Source organism: Meleagris gallopavo, chromosome 29 (assembly GCF_905368555.1).
Source record: "Meleagris gallopavo chromosome 29, MGAL_WU_HG_1.1, whole genome shotgun sequence".
Taxonomy (NCBI): Eukaryota; Metazoa; Chordata; class Aves; order Galliformes; family Phasianidae; genus Meleagris; species Meleagris gallopavo.
In genome coordinates, this window is record NC_139432.1 from 4,817,787 (window position 1) to 4,833,654 (window position 15,868).

A 15,868-nucleotide genomic window follows, 5' to 3' on the forward strand; every position below is an offset into this window, starting at 1 on the left:
TCAGCCTGGGGTCCCCGTCCCGACCGCCACCCCCCTTCCCCAATCTTTCAAGGTCTCCCCGGCTTTGCAGGGGCACGCAGCACTTCTGCCCGTCCCGAAGAGCCCTGGGCAGAGGCAGCCGTCAAAAGACCGGTCCGGATTTTATTAAAAGTTCAGCACCAGTACATTTAAAATACAAAACAAACAAAAAAAGCGAGAAGACGGGAAGTATTAAATTAATGGAGCTTAAAGCTATGGAGGTCTGGTGTGGGGAGAGTTGAAGGCACGTGCGGGGCAGAGGCGGTGACGGGATGCACCGGCAAGGGGATGCCGTGTCCGGGGAGCACCGCTCAGCACCGAGCCGTGGGCTCCGGGGGGGGAGGAGGGGTCTCTGGACCTGCCGGTGGGGGTGGGCTGCTGCCAGCACCAGAGCAGGAGCCCCGAGTGAGCTCTGAGGATGTGCAGAACCACCGCCGTGCCCAGAACCCACAAGGCAACACAGCAGTTTGGTGCCAGCCTCCTGGTCTGTGGCTCCTGAGGGGGAGTGAAGAGGCACAGCAAATCCCAGTGCTGCCACGGGGCACCGCTGCCAGGGCTCCCAGGGACATCGGGGCTGGGGGGCTCAGGGGGCACCAGACAGGTGGTGGCACGGTGGTGTGGCTGCTCCTCTGATAGGAATTAGGGCAGTGATGTCCCAGTGGAAAGGGCAGTCCTACTGGGAGCACTGGGCAGGATCGACCCTTCTCGATGAACCTGTGTTCCCGTGCAGCATGGAGCCTGGAGTCCCCAGGATGGCATCACAGCCATTCTGCTCTGTCAGAGCCAGGATCCCCTTCTCCTGGTACATCAGAGGGTCTCTGCAAACACAGGGGATGGTGGCACCACAATGCAGCAGGCCCCCCAACTTCACATCACAGCTCCCAGCCCCAGCATCAGGAACCTTCATCGGCTTTGTCCCCTTTGGTGTTGGGCTCCTGCCACCACTCTGCAAAGAAGCCCTCCTCGTAGTCCCCTTCGCCCTCAAACTCGCCGTCTGAGGGCAGATCCTGCAGGTCCAGCTCCTCACCATCATCCACCTCCATCTGCAGCACAGGGTGGGAGGAGGAAGCAGAGCAGTGACCACAGTGGTTCTTCCTGCAGGGCTGCTCAGGGATGGACCCCCACACCACATCCACGAGGAGGGGTCCTGCCTTGGGGTACCCGCAGCTCCCAACCGCAAGGGACCTCCAAAAGCAGCCGCCAAAAGTGGTCATCACCCACCTCATCGTCAGCCTGCAGGTACTGCTTGGCAAACTCCAGCATCTTCTTCTGTGCAGCCGTCCTGTTGTAGTAGCGCACGGCTTCCTGGGCACAGGGTTGGGGGATAGCGGGTGGCACGTCAGCCCCCACATCAACTGAGCCCCAGGGCAGGGGCTGGGGGGGCTCTCACCGGCCGGGGCTCAAAGTCCTCCTCCTGCAGGTGCCAGCGTTCGCGGTGGAAGCGATAATACACCAAGTTCTGCTGCATCACCGCATCATCCGGGTCGAAGAGCATGTAGCTGGAGACGCTGCGCACCGCATCCCTCACATCATTCACTGCAGGGAGCAGAGTGTGACACGGGGGGTGACACCCTGCCCTGGGACACCCCAGGGGCTCAAGCCCCCAATTCCCAGCCCACACTCACACTTGTAGTAGGCGAACTGCAGGTAGTGGTACATGGTGGCCACGAACTTCTCCACAAAGTAGCCGCCTACGTTGGGGGTGAGCTCGCTCTCGCAGCCCACCTTGCAGCGCAGAACGCTCACAAAGTGGTCTGGGGACAAGATAACGTCAGGCATTGCCCCGCATCGCCACCCCCCCCTGCCCTCTGCCCACCCACCTGCGATGGCTGGGTAGAAGTCCTTGAACTCCTGCAGCTCATAGGCGCCCTCGCAGCCAGCCAGGCAGTCCTCGTACGCCTTGTAGTACTCAGCCAGCGCCTGCTCCATGTCAGCCGCGCTGCTCCGGAAATCCCCGTTGTTGTAGAGCTTCACTGAGCGCACAAAGATCGGCTGTGGGGACCGAGAGGGCTCTGCTCACCTCCCCGCTGGGTTCCAGGCCCCGTGCCCAGCCCCGTAGCGGATGGCTCAGCTCCCAGAGCTGCCCTGTGCTCGCCGGACACAGCTCCATCCCTGGCACCGGCCCCAGAGATGCTTTCTGGGGCAGGAAGGTGGGGGAGCTCTGCTGGAAGGGCTTTTGGGATTTGGGATGGGCTCTGCTGGCCACGCACTGACCCTGGGGATGCTCCTCTTCCTTCTCTTCTCCCGCCCCAGCCTGACTCCTCCTTACCTCATAGGGCTGAGCCTCCAGGTCCACGAGGTATTCGTCCACGTCCACCATCGTTCTGTAGTAGTTCAGGTACTTCAGGGTCATCTCGTGCTTGGGGTTTTTCTGCAGGAAGGTGTGAGCAGCCGACACCGCCTTCTCGATCTTATTGGACTGCGAAGAGAGGGGGGCGGTGCGTGGGGCTGCAGGGGCGATGCTGGGATGTGTCCCAGGGCAGGAGGCGATCCTCGGGAGGGGACGGCCCCAACGCCCATCACTCACTGGCAACGAAGGATGGCAGAGTGCGGGCGGGGCAGGTCCGTCCCGCTGATGGAGCGGTGTGCGCTGAGGCACACAAAGCTCTGCCCAAGCCCACGGTGGCAGCACGGACAGCGCAGCCCCTCTGGCAGTGACCCACGTGGCACGGGTTTGCCAGACTCTCCTCCAGCCCCACCGCCAGCTCGGCAGCTGCCCCCACTCTGCTGCTGCCTCTATGAGCTCTCAGGTTGCAACTTCCGAGAAGCAAAGCTGGAGGGGTTGGATGAACCGTCCCTTAAATGGATTTTAGCCAGAGCAACCGAGAGGAAAATGCATTAAGTATCCAGGTCAGGCCATTCCTCGTCGCCGCGGGGTGAATGGGGCCACAGCACTGAGGAGCAAAGCAGCAGTGGTGCTGCACCCACCCATGCCACGCTCCACCAGCTGGGACAGCCCTGCGTCCCCCTCCTCGGGCAATGTTCCACCCACCCGGGTGGCCTTGGGGACAGCGGTGTTGAAGCCAGAAGGTAGAATGTAGGCACAACAGAGCTGGAGAAATTCCATCTGTCCCTGGAAAACTTCTCCACGTGGACCAGGGACACCCACAGAGCTGTGCTGGGGGCTGTCTGTGCCCACAGAGGGATGGGGGACATGGGGAGACTCGGGGAACCCCCAGCAGGCACACGGGGCTGGGGAGGGCAGCCACAGGGGCCCCATCCCGGGCACGCTCCTCGCATCCTGCTGCTGCTGACGTGCGGCGGTGCCGGGGCAGGATGGAGGAGATGGGGGGAGCAGGAAGGGAGAACACATGGCAGAGATGTGGGAGGGATGGGAGCAGGATTTGGGGGTGCAGAGTGGAGGTAAGGAATGGAGATGTGGGATGGGGAGACGCGGTATGGGGTGGCGATTGGGAGGTACAGGGTGCGGGGCACGGGGTGAGGGGAGTAAATGGGAGGAGTGCAGGGCAGAGGAAGTCGAACAAGGGTACAGAAGATGTGGGGGTGCACGATGGGGGACGCCCACACCCCCAAGCCAGGGCAGCCCCCCATTCCCCACCGTCCGTCACTCCCGACGTTGCGCGGTCTCACCTTGAATAGCGCGTAGTGCAGGTACTGGTAGGGCAGGCGGCGCTGGAAATCGCGCAGCGTCTGCGCCGGCGGGTAGCGCAGCTGGAAGACGGGCAGGCCGCGCTTACAGGCGCGCAGGCAGCCCGCGCGGCGCAGCAGCCGCCCGAAGAGCTGCAGCTCCCGCTCCCACTCCCACTCCGCGCGGTCCCCTTCGGCGGGGGGCTCCTCCGCAGATCCCCCCTCGGCGCAGCGGCGGTGGCAGTGCGCCTCGCTGTCTCGCAGCAGGCGGTGCAGCCGCAGACTGGCCTCCAGAGCCCGCGCACTCTCCGCCCACTGCGCGCTCGCGTACTGCGCCAGCGCCCGCGTGTAGGCGCGCTGCAGCGGCTCCAGCGCGGCCGCGGGGAATCCGCGCACGCTGTATTGCTCGTACTGCGCCGCGCACGGCCCCGCCGCCAACAGCAGAAGCGGCAACGCCAACGCCGCGCAGCCCATCCCCGCCGCCGCCGCGCACTGTCCGCGCAGCGCCGCGCAGCGCTCCGCGCAGGAGGCGAGCGGGGGCGGAGGGGGGAGGAAGGGGCGGTGCGCGTCGGGAGCGCAGGGTCTTAGTGCGGCTCTGTGCGTTGCGCGCAGGGCGGAGTTGGCGCCGAGTGATGTTGACCGCCCCGGGGTGCGCTCGGATTGGGGTGTCGCGGATCCCTCGAGTGCGCTGCGCGCTCGGCGCTGCGCTGCTCCTTCCCCACCCCGCCCGGCAGAGTTCAGCGCTGGTTTCGCCGCTGGCCGTGGTCAGCCGGAGGCGGATCCCTGCGCTGTGCCAGAGCCCAGAGCGCAGAGCCCAGGGCTGCGGCTGGACTCGCAGAGCTCGGCACGGCCGCGCTGGCCTCGGCCCAACCCACGTCCGTGCGGGCGGAACGGGCAGAGGGCTCTCCCCGCAGCCCCGAATGGTTTGAGGGGGTGGGGGGCACGTGTGGGTGCGCGTTGTGTGCTGCTCCGATCCGTGACAGTCTGTTACAGGGGTTTTGATCACTGCCGTTCAGTAACAGCAGCAGACCGAGGAGCGGCCAGGGTTATCCGTGCGGGCGTTAATTACGTTAATTACCCGTATATTTACTCTTCCCAAACGCCAGAGCCTGAGCAAACCGGGGGGACGCAGGCAGCGCTAGGACCCGGCGCTGCACAAAGCCGCTCCCTTCGCACAAAGAACTGCCCGCAAAGAAGAAAAAGTTTTTTTAAGAGTTCCATCGCGGAGTTCCGCTGCGCCGCGGCTCTCCGCCCGCCCCATCGCAGGAATCACCGCCCCGGGCCTGGGGCGGGGGCTGGGGGGGCCGGGCCCGTTCCACGTGTACAGAAGCGCGGCGGGGCCGGGCCGGGGGGGTTCAGCTCCCGCCTCCCCCCACCGCCGCTCCGAGCCATGGCCGCGGGCAGCGCCGCGCTCCTGCTGAGCCTCCTGGGGGCACTGGGGCTGAGCGACCCCGGCCCGCTGGAGGACGTGGTGATAGAGCGCTACTACATCCCCAAGGTCTGCCTGCGGGAGGCCCAGATGGGGGACTTCATCCGCTACCACTACAATGGGACCTTTAAAGATGGCAAAAAGTTTGACTCCAGGTACAGCCCTCGGCCCGCTCCCGCTGCACGCGGCCCCGCGGGGTTCCCCCCCCCGCCATGGACACCCCCGCCCCCCCGCACGGCCCCGACGGACGGCGGTGCCCCTCCGGCCCCCATTCCCGTGCGCGGCCCCGCAGCGATCCGGGGGGAACCGATCCGGGGGGGAGCAGTGGGCGGGGGGGGCCCGCAGAGCCGCGCTGCGCTCGGGACGTGTCCGTGCGTGCGCTGCGGGAGGAATGCGGGCAGCGGCGCTGAGACGTGGCAGCAGCAGCCGCTCCGAGGCGGTCCTCGGCCGTGCGCTGCGCCCCGGGGGTCTGTGGGGCAGTGCCCCATTGGCACCGATGTGAGCGGGGGTGGGGGCAGCGGCGGGGGCCCGGCAAAATACGGGAACAAAAACTTCCCTGCGAGCGTTCTCCAGCCCCTGAAAAGCAAAGGGATCCCTCTCGGGGTCCGGTGGTACTTTTCTCACCAAAAAAACGGATGGGAGAAAAAGTGAAGGGACCACGCACTGCACTGCTGCTGCTGTGAGCCCCAAAGCGATGGGAGCTGCTAAAATATTGCTGCTGAAATAACTCTTTGTCCCGAGGATGGCAGCACACTTCCAGAAGCAGCATTCACTGCACATTACAGGGGATGAAGGATTTCCATTTACCCAAAATGGCCCCCAGTTGCTTCTTAGAGCCCGTAGTTTAAAGATTTAAAAATAAAGACAAATGTGCGGTCCACGAATGAGGCCTGGACTGCCTTCTTTCCTCCTCCCTGCAAATGTGGCCGTTTAGAATTGCCGGGAGGTGGCAGGAAGCCCTGCATGCCGCACTGCTGTGCCAGACGTGGGGAGCATCTGGAAGCAGCTCCCGGCCCCTCCGCCCCTACATGCCCACCCCCGGGGTGTCTCCCCCCAGGCAGTGAAGCTTCAGCCCCGTACTGAGCACTGCAGGGCTGAGCTGGGGGCTGTGCCTGCAGCAGGAGCCCCAGTCCTGGCAAAACCTCAAAGCAGGGCTGGAGGACGCCTCATTGCTTGTGAGCTACAGCTCGGCAAGGGAGCAGAGCAAGGGAGAGGTGGCTGCTCCGTGGCCGTGCAGCCCCCAGGCAGCCTTGTCGAGCCTTTCTGTTGAACAAAGTTTACTTGCAAGGCTGGAAACTCTGCATAGGTGCCCAGGGGGAGATGGGTGCTGCTCAGGAACCGGGGGTACCCTGCAGCCCCCCTGTGCTATGTGGTGCTGATGGCTCTGTCCTTTTACAGCTATGATCGAGGGGCCACAGTGGCCGGCGTGGTGGGCGTGGGGCGGCTGATCACCGGCATGGACCGCGGGCTGCAGGGCATGTGCGTTAACGAGCGGCGGCACCTCATTGTGCCACCCCACCTGGGCTACGGCAGCATCGGCGTGGGTAAGGGCTGCGGGGTCGGGGGTCCTCAAAGCACGCGGTGGTGGGGAAGGGCGATGGGCACCCGCATGGGGAGAGCTGGGGATGGATGGATCTGTGCTGGGGCACTGAACAGCAAACACAGGTGGTGTCTGCACGGGGCTTTGCGGGGAGGGACAGTCTCTGCCCACCACACTGTGTCACTTTCCATGGTGGGCACAGAGGGCTCACATCTGGTTCCTCTGTGAAGAAAATCTTATGGGGTGTTCGGGGCCCCCCAAATCCCAGCAGTCCCTTCCACAGGCAGGGCTTGACTTCAGACCTGCACAGGTCGGGTCCCCATCCACCGCTCCGGTCAGAAGCTGTGGGATGGGCTGTAGTGAAGAAGGACCCTCACTGCCCCATTCGGTGGTGCCGAATGTGCTGCAGAGCTTTGTGTTCTTAGCACTGGTCGCTCCTCACCCTGTTCTGCGCTGTCCTCATTGCTGCCACTGTAGCGGGGCTGATCCCCCCTGATGCCACGTTGTACTTCGACGTGGTGATGCTGGACATCTGGAACAAGGATGATAAACTGCAGATCACCACCCTGGCCAAACCTGAGCACTGCAACCGCACGGTGGAGAACTCAGACTTCGTGCGGTATCACTACAACGGCACTCTGCTGGATGGAACCCCCTTCGACTCCAGGTATGGGGACAGCGCTGACCACAGCGGGCGATGGGGAGGTGGGGGCCAGGCCCAGTCAGGGGGCTGGGGGGGGCTGGCACAGCCCCAGAGCCATTCTCTTCATTCCTCCACATCAGCTACAGCAAAGACAGTACCTATGATACGTATGTGGGTACTGGCTGGTTGATCAAGGGCATGGACCAGGGCCTGCTGGGCATGTGCGCCGGGGAGAAGAGGAGCATCATCATCCCACCATTCCTGGCCTATGGGGAGAAGGGCTATGGTGAGTCAGGCATCGCCCACTGCCCCTGCCTAGGAAGTGGGACCCCTGTGTGTGCTGACCCATCCCCTCCACAGGGACCGTGATCCCACCACAGGCCTCACTGGTGTTCAGCGTGCTGCTGGTGGACTTCCACAACCCCAAGGACAGCATCTCCCTGGAGCACCTGGAGGTGCCGGCGTCCTGCAGGCGCAGGGCTGTGACCGGGGACTTCGTGCGCTACCACTACAATGGCACGCTGATGGACGGGACGCTCTTTGACTCCAGGTGCGGGGGGGGATGCTCACATTCGCCCCATGGCCAGCAGCGGGCTGCAAGGAGAGGTTGGGCTACCCGGGGGGAATTGGGAGCAGAGGGCAGTAAGAAGTATGAAATGGGCCAAAAAGGATTTTACCTGCCTGCTGCATCCCTGGAGGAGGTTTGGTGCAGTGGGGGATGAGCGCATGGAAGTTCTGTTGCCTGACAGCACCCTGCACTTCTCTTGCTGCAGCTACTCCCGCAATCAAACCTACAACACCTACATTGGGAAGGGCTACATCATCCCCGGCATGGACCAGGGCCTGCAGGGCGTCTGCATCGGCGAGCGCAGGCGGGTGGTGGTGCCCCCACACCTGGCCTATGGCGAGAACGGAGTGGGTAAGGGGCTGCAGGGGATCTGCATGGCCAGGGGGAGCGCAGGGTGGGGAGGCATTGGTTGGGAGCTCTGATGGGAACGCTGCGGGCAGGGCAGGGGGAGTTGGGTGGGCTGGGGCAGAAAGGAACAGAGCTGCAGGGCCTGGTGCTGCCAGCTGCGGCAGCGGCAAGAAGGGCTTCACCGGCTCTCTGTGCTTCCTGCTCAGCTCTTCCTGCTCCTCTTCCAGGGAACAAAATTCCCGGCTCCGCTGTGCTCATCTTTGATGTCCACGTCATCGACTTCCACAACCCGGCCGACCCGGTGGAGGTTGAGACCGTGCACCGACCCGAGGGCTGCAACGTCACCGCCCGCGACAGAGACTTCATCCGCTACCACTACAACTGCTCCCTGCTGGACGGCACGCGGCTCTTCTCCTCGTGCGTGGGCTGGAGGGCGCGGGGTCTGTGGGCACTGCGGGGTGGAGATGTGGGCTGCAGCCTGACGGGACCGTGGAGTTTTCTCAGTCACGCTGTTCTCTTCGTGCCCCCGCAGCCACGACTACGAGAAGCCCCAGGAGGTGACCCTGGGGGCCAACAAGGTGATTGAGGGTCTCAACAGCGGCCTCCTGGGCATGTGTGTGGGGGAGAGGCGGGTGCTCATCGTCCCCCCACATCTGGGCCACGGCGAGAACGGAGGTAGGGATGGCACAGCGGTGCCTACAGCGTGTGCCGAGGGCTTTCTGGAACCCCGTGGGGCTCCTGCACCTTGCTGGGGAAGCTCTCGCCTCTGCACAGAACCTTTCTGAGCTCCCCAGCTGCCCTCACTTGCTTTTCAGCCCGGGGAGTGCCTGGCAGCGCAGTGCTCCGCTTCGAGGTGGAGCTGATCTCCCTGGAGGAGGGGGTTCCCGAAGGATACCTCTTCATTTGGCACGGGGACCCTCCTGAGAATCTCTTTGAGCAGATGGACCTCAACAAGGATGGGCAGATCCCCGCTGACGAGGTGCCCACAGCGAGGGCTTCTGGGTCGGGGGGGACGCGGAGGGCACAGGGACCCACCCAGGGAGCAGCACCCGAAGGACGCTGCTGGCCCCGGGTGCTGGGGAAGGGCTGGGGTCGGGCAGGAGGAATGCTCCGATGCAGAAATCACGGCTGGGAGCAAAGGGGCTGCGATGGGGACATCATGGATGGCCCCGGGTCTGCCCTCACTGTGCGTGTAGTGCAGCGCTGTGTCCCACCCATCCCATCCTCTGTCCCCACTGCAGTTCTCCACCTTCATCAAGACCCAGGTGGCAGAGGGGAAGGGACGCCTCATGCCCAGCTCCGACCCCGAGAAAGTCATCGCCGACATGTTTGGGAACCAGGACCGCAACCAGGACGGGCGCATCACGGCCGAGGAGCTGAAGCTGAAGTCGGATGAGGACCGAGAGAAGGTCCACGAGGAGCTGTGAGACGCAGCACCGCCGTGCCCACGCCTGGGGCTGCCCCTTGCCGGCCTGGGAGCCGTTTTCTGATGATTTTTCCCCCCTTTTATTTAACTGCGGTTTTTTTTCTGTCGTTCCTCACGGGCAGAACTCCGCAGTCCGCAGTTAATGCGCGCAGGCAGGAAGGTGGGAAGCAGCGCCGGGTGCCCGCAGCGGGTCGGGTCAATGCATTCCCCCGTACCTCCGTACTGCACCCATCCATCTCAGCAAATCCAGCAGGGTCCGCCCCCCCCCCTCCCCCCCGGGTCCTCCCTGCCCTCCCACCTCTCCGTTTCCCGAGCTCAGCCCCGAGCCCAACTCCGACCTCTCTGCTCCTTCGTCCTCAGCCAGCGACTGCACGGCCTGCCGGGCCCCGCGCAGGGACAGGGGAGCTCCCCCTCCTTTGCAGTATTACTGTAGTTTAGGGATTGTTTGTTTGTCCCGGGTTAGTTTTAAATAGGCGCATGTAAAGTCCTTTAAAGGAGAAGTAGAGCAGCCATCCCTGCTGCTGACTGCTGCAGTTCCCAGGAGCAGAGGTTGGAGGTGGCTCAGAGCCCCGGGACAGCACTGCTGCCCCTCCACTGCCGCAGAGCTGCACGGCTGGGACCAGAGCTGGCTGGCTGCCTCCGGGAGCAGCAGACCGACCCTCCTCATCCTCCTCACTGCTACAGCTGCCGGGGGGTGCCAGAAATCAGCCCTGGTTGGTTCCGATGCCAAAATGCAACCCATTAACTCGGTGCTCTCAGGTTTGTGCCCAGCACATCCCCTCCACCTTCCCAGCAGCTCTGGAAGCTTTTGCACAGTGTGACCTTGCAAAGAGAAAAAACGCACGAGCAGAACTGTGCAAAGGGCCAGAGCAAGCCCCTCAAACAATGACTTCTAAGTGGCACCAAATAAATAATTTCAAGGGGTTTCCAAGACGTTTCCCTTCGTGTCAGTTACTTTGCAATGGAACGTTCATTCCTGTTTGTCCCGATGGCATGAGGAGAACTCACCTGGGTCTGTGGAGCAGAGGTGGATTTCAGACAGTGGCATCTGCTCCCTTGGGCAGGAGAAAAAGGAAAAGAGCTCCGCTCCCAGGACCCTTGCAGAGGGGTGGGGGACAGGGATGGGGCACAGTGCGATCAGGGATGGGGAGGACACTTTGCTTGAGGCGCTGTGCTCTCGGTGCAATGCACACACCCCGCAGCTTTAGTCAGTGATTTTATTTCAAAGAAGCAGAGATCTGCACTGCCCAGAAGTGACATTTAGCAGCCCATGGTGCGGAGGGCGGTGAGTGAGCTGCAGGGTGAGGGCTGAGGTCAGAGCCCATGGGAACCCAGCAGAGCTGCCCATCATCCCCAGCACCCACCTCCCGGCGCTGCAGGACCCCCCCACCCTGCTCTCTCCCCACAGCTGGGGCTCAGCCTGCACACCTCGGGGCCACAGAAAACAGGATAGGAGCAGCATTGCTTGTTTCCTTAGACAGGAATGCAGTAAAACCAAACAGCTTCAACTCAAACCAGGTCTGCCCTCGAGCCACAGCAAACGGTCCCTGCTTCTGTGCTCAGCCGCTGGAGAGAAGCACAGAACACAATGTTTGCTGTTGTCCCTCCCCAGAACACAAATGTTTGCTGTGGCTCCGGTGCTGCTGGAGGCTGAGGAGGACGCAGAGTGCAGGGCAGGCTCCTTGCTTCCTCCAGATCAGCCCTTCAGCTCCAAACTGACCAGAAGAGCTGTGAGGTTTGGGACACAACAGCTGGGGCAGGGGGATCGCCCCGGCACGGGGATGGATTCAGGCAGGTTCCGGGACACCCGTCCAGCTTTGCTAAGGGTGCTCATCCCCCAGTACGTGGCTGACGGGCCGGGGTTGGGACGCTGCTGCCCGGCTCATGTCTCCATGAGGATGTACCGCAGAATCCCATTGACCACATCCAACGTCTCATCGCTCTCCAGCACGATGTCATAGGCATCCAGGTATTTCCCCCGCCGCTCCTCCACCTGCAGCGAGGAGAGGAGCGCAGAGAACTGTGAACAGCTGAGAATGAAGGTGCCATACCCACAGCCCTGCATCTCTTGATGCTACAGAGAAGAGGGGACAACACCAGCTGACTGTGCCCAAAGGCAGCTCCAAGGGCCCTTACGCAAACCTAGAGCCCAACAGCGGGCACTCAGCCCTGGGAAGGGCTGGAAGGCAGCAGGAATGCTGCTCCTCACACACCTTGTCGTTGAGGAAGCCAATCTTGAGGATGTTCTCCACACTGGGAACGCCATCTGCCATTGTCAGGTCACCCATGGAGTCCCCCAGAAGGATGATGCTCGTCCGTGTGCTCAGCTGCTGGAAGTACGCAGTGCCCTGCAGCACGCTGTTGTTCTTGTTGTAGGTGTGGATTAGAGGGCTCTTGAAGCACTTGAGGACTCCCTGTGCAAATGGGACAGGTGAACTGATCCTAAAGCAATCCCTACATTGTGCTGCAGCCTCAGCGCCCCTTCAGAAGGGGGGAGAGGTGAGGGGCAACGCGACAACAGCTCTCATCACTGTAGCACTGCCTGGGAGCCCCAAAACGCATGCAGACAGTCCTCAAAGGTCTGCTTTTGTCAGGGCAAACCCAGACCCTAGGGTGAGAACAACCCCAAAGGATCTGGGAGATCTCTGTGCCGCCTTGGAGCTGCTCAAGGGCCATGGAAAGCCAAAGTCCAAGGAGCCCCAGGGCACAGCGCAGCCCTTGCAGGAGTCAGGCGTCACACCCTGCGGACTGTCTGCCCCAGCGCACCCCTGGGGGAACAGAGAGCTTCATTGTGCACAGTGCCATTTGCTAATGAGAACTGGGACTTTTCAGGCTTTTGTTAACTCCACTCCGACCACGTCTGGGCTGGGCATGGACCAGCACCGAGCCTCAACAGACAGAACCCACTTCTGGCTTCCAAAAGTCAGTCTGAAGGGTGAGGTGCTCACAGGACGGTGAGCAGATGCTCGGCTGCTGCTGCTCTCTGCCTGCAGGATCCTCCCAGGGCCAACACTGCGCGCTCCCCAAACCCCAGCACTGATGTACTGTAATGGCACTGCAGCCCACAGCACCAACCACCAGCACCACCACCCTCCCCTGCGGGCTCTCTGCACACTCACACTGTCATCGAAGTCCATGTAGTTGGACACCACGTGGACGTTGGGGTAGAAGACGTTGGCCTGACGGATAATCTCCTCGAGGATGTCACCAACACCAGCAGAGAAGATGAACATGGGCACGTTGTACTTATGCAGCTGATCAAACAACTCATTGAATCCATCCCTAGGACAGAAGTTGTCGTGGCAGTGTCACGTTTCCCTCTCCCAGCTCTGGCAGCGTGGGCTGCGACTGCTCTCAGTGACAAAGCTCAAGTTTCTGCCTGGGACTTCCCAAGCAGAAATAACAGCAGTCACTCAAAGCACAGCACCTGGCTGCAGCTCTCACAGCAGCTTTTGGTGCCGTATTTTAGTGCCTGCACCCCTCATCCTGCCAACCACAAAGGCTCAGAGTTGCTCGGGGACCCTCTCCCCACCAGGACCAGGGGTGGGCACGGCTCCAGAGCAGGAGGAGCTCTCTGGTGGTTAAACCCAAACCCCAGGAAGGAAGGGAGATTTGTATCTGCTGCACTGTGTGGTTGCGTGCAGATCAGAGAAGGTGAGCAGAGCTAGCAGACACCAGCTCAGCATCCCCTGCCTGCCTTCAGGCTCTGAAGATGTGGGCAGCAACGGGGTGATAGGAGAGGAAGGCCTTGGGTGTACCTCAGCATCACATCCGACTCCCTGACAATCTGGGCGATGTCTCCCTTTTGGATCTTCTGCTGTGACAGCAGCTCGTGGGCCCGGGTCCACCTAGAGAAAGGCAGCGAGGTGAGCATCACATTCCAGCCATCAGAAAAACAACAGCCAGGCACTTCCTTCAGGAAGCTGAAGCCTTCACACTGCCATCCCAGTTGCCAGGAGGAGGTCAGGGGTGCCGATGTGATCTGTGCCTGTGTGATCTGTGCTTTTTGCTTTTTGTTTGCAGTGACTCAGAACTACGCCTCAGCTGTGCCCACCAGCCACGGTCCGAAGCACCAAGCTGAGTGTCTGTGCCATGCATGCGAGAAATGGGAACAGCCTATGTTAAAAGAGACCCTACAAAGGGTTCTCCATGCTTGGGCCGGGCCCAGGGGTGTTTCCTCCCACTCCCCTAATGCTCAGCAGGGTCAGCACTCACCACTCCACCATCAGGGGACGTTTCTCTTCCAGGGTGCGGTTGGGATCGATTTCAATGGGGTAGTAGTGGTGCAGCAGATCTTTTAACTGGAATGTTATAGGTAAGAAAGAATTCAGATTGAACGTTGAGCCTACAGAGACTGTAAACAGCAAAATCAGTATTTCTAAACTCCCCCAAAGCATCACAGTCCATAACAAAAACACGACCAAAACCACTTCACTGAGCAACTTCACTCTGAGCCAACCCGGGGATCCCTGAGGCCGTCTCTGACAGCGCGGCTGAGGCTCAGCTCAGCAAAACTGCTCCCAGCAGATGGGCACACAAACCTCCTTCCTGCTCTTATCAGAGCACAAATGCCCGCAGCTCCGTATGCAAATTCGTTTCCCATTGGCTGAAACGCAGCCCGGGACCTCGCTCTGCTCTCTGCCCCGGCAGCACCGCACGGCTTTTGCCCTCTGACGCTCATTGCACAGCCCACGGTGATGCTGGCAGCAATGGAGAGCTTCACAAAGCAACACCCACCTTCTTCTTGCCATCCTCACTAACGACGTGGCTGTTGTCGAGGATATCTGCAAAGACAACAAAATGTCAGTGTTACAGCCATACAGAAAGGCTGTGAGCTTCAGGGTGCTGGGCTGAGACAGACAAGGAGCATCTGAGAGTCTTGGTGGCAAAGCTGGAGCACAGACACGAGGAGTTGCCTCCTGCCACGGGCTTTGGGCTGCTGGGAGGAGAGGGCAGCACCAGAGAACAGACATGGAAAGCAGAAGGAAGGGCCACAAAGCAATAGCAGGGCTGGAACTCACTGTGTGACGTTGGGCAGCGCCGGCCATTGCACCCAAACCTGCTCAGCGTCATGTCGAAGTCAGAGATGACCTGAAGGTGAGAGAAAGATGGACTGTGGTGACCCAACGCTCTGCTGGGTGCGAACACCGCGTGGGTGCTTCCCACAGACTGCAGGGCTGCAGTGAGCAGCGGGGCAGCCAGCAGGCAGGCATCCAACGGGGCACAACGCACCCAGCTGGGACCGGGCACCTTCCACCCCCACCCCCACCCCAGCAGCCTTATCAGCAGCACAGGGCCATCCCTCCCGGCTTGTGCTCTGTGCGGAGGGCGATGTTTGGGGACCGGCTAATGTTTACAGCTTGCATAAGAGGGAAGCAGGAGGCCAGGCCATGAAAACTGCCCGGCTCTCGGCTTGTTCCCCGCTCCCACTCCCGCAGTACAGCACAGCACAGCACAGCACAGCACAGCACAGCGCACACAGAGCCGCGCGGGCCGTACCTGCAGTTTGCTGCCGCCCTGCTCCTTGATGGCGCGGATCAGCCCCACGACGCGCTCCGGTTGCTGGATGCGGACCGTGCTTTTCTGCAGCTCCGGCACCTGCGGGCACAGCGCCGTTTCGGACCCCCGCAGCTCCGCCGCGCTCATCTCCCCCTCCCGCAGTGCAGTGCCCCGCTCACCATCTCGCCGTGCCGTGCCGTGCCGTGCCGTGCCGTGCCGTGCCGTGCCGGTGCCGCTCAGCCGCGGGGCGGAGCAGCGCGGTGCTGCCCGTGGCCGTTCCGTCCCCGCCCGGCGCAGCGCCTCCTCGTTCCGGGAGAGCTCCGCGGTTGCGTTTCCTTCTCTGCCCGCTCTGCAGGCGGAAAGCGAAAGAGAAAGATTAAAAAAAAAAAAAAAAGCACAACGACGTGGCGAGAGCTGATCGCAGCCACAGCCCCAACCCAGCACCGCCACGGCGCTGCCGAACGAAACAAAGCGCCAAGCGGCAGCGGGGCAGCGCCCGCCCGGCACCGCGCTCACGGGCACCGCCGCGTGGAGACGCGAGCAGCCCGAGGGCTCCGAAAGGCTCCGAAGGCCTCCGAAAGGCGCCGAAAGGCTCCGAAGGACTCCGAAAGGCTCCGAAGGGCGCCGAAAGGCGCTCAGCCCGCGCTGCTCGCTCGCCGCGCTGCGTGCCGGTGTTCGCTCGTCCGACGTCCCGGTCCCGTCGGAGCCGTGCGAGCGCCGTGCCGGCATAAATGGCAGCCGCGAGTGGCAGCCGCCTGCAGGCCGTGCGCGGGGCCCTGGCCGAGGCGCAGCGGTGGCCCCGGCGCTGA

At 62.3% G+C, this 15,868-nt stretch overlaps 3 protein-coding genes across 4 annotated transcripts; 1 reads left to right on the plus strand and 2 right to left on the minus strand.

The window, feature by feature from the left end:
• Positions 1–121: 121 nt before the first annotated feature.
• On the minus strand, positions 122–4,182 carry P3H4 (prolyl 3-hydroxylase family member 4 (inactive)). Its single transcript, XM_085211053.1, has 8 exons — positions 3,610–4,182; positions 2,288–2,437; positions 1,839–2,010; positions 1,644–1,772; positions 1,409–1,554; positions 1,240–1,323; positions 920–1,061; positions 122–836 (listed from the first exon to the last, which is right to left on the minus strand). Exons 1-8 carry the CDS (start codon positions 4,078–4,080, stop codon positions 826–828), a joined length of 1,305 nt encoding a protein of 434 aa, XP_085067179.1. The 5' UTR covers positions 4,081–4,182; the 3' UTR covers positions 122–825.
• Positions 4,183–4,859: 677 nt separating this feature from the next.
• Positions 4,860–10,491, plus strand: FKBP10 (FKBP prolyl isomerase 10). The gene is made up of 10 exons (XM_085211047.1): positions 4,860–5,190; positions 6,434–6,579; positions 7,053–7,242; positions 7,359–7,504; positions 7,579–7,768; positions 7,992–8,137; positions 8,362–8,551; positions 8,667–8,809; positions 8,950–9,113; positions 9,376–10,491. The coding sequence occupies exons 1-10, from the start codon at positions 4,997–4,999 to the stop codon at positions 9,559–9,561; spliced, it is 1,695 nt and encodes a 564-aa protein (XP_085067173.1). The 5' UTR covers positions 4,860–4,996; the 3' UTR covers positions 9,562–10,491.
• Positions 10,492–10,763: 272 nt separating this feature from the next.
• On the minus strand, positions 10,764–15,377 carry NT5C3B (5'-nucleotidase, cytosolic IIIB). 2 transcript variants are annotated; one of them, XM_010724686.3, is made up of 9 exons: positions 15,239–15,377; positions 15,060–15,158; positions 14,582–14,651; positions 14,298–14,344; positions 13,776–13,861; positions 13,319–13,408; positions 12,680–12,842; positions 11,774–11,974; positions 10,764–11,553 (listed from the first exon to the last, which is right to left on the minus strand). In XM_010724686.3, exons 1-9 carry the CDS (start codon positions 15,239–15,241, stop codon positions 11,443–11,445), a joined length of 870 nt encoding a protein of 289 aa, XP_010722988.1. In that variant the 5' UTR covers positions 15,242–15,377; the 3' UTR covers positions 10,764–11,442. The 2 variants fall into 2 exon arrangements, with proteins under 2 accessions (XP_010722988.1, XP_085067180.1); XM_085211054.1 differs by lacking the exon at positions 15,239–15,377 and having other exon boundaries at positions 15,060–15,214.
• Between the last annotated feature and the right edge of the window lie 491 nt (positions 15,378–15,868).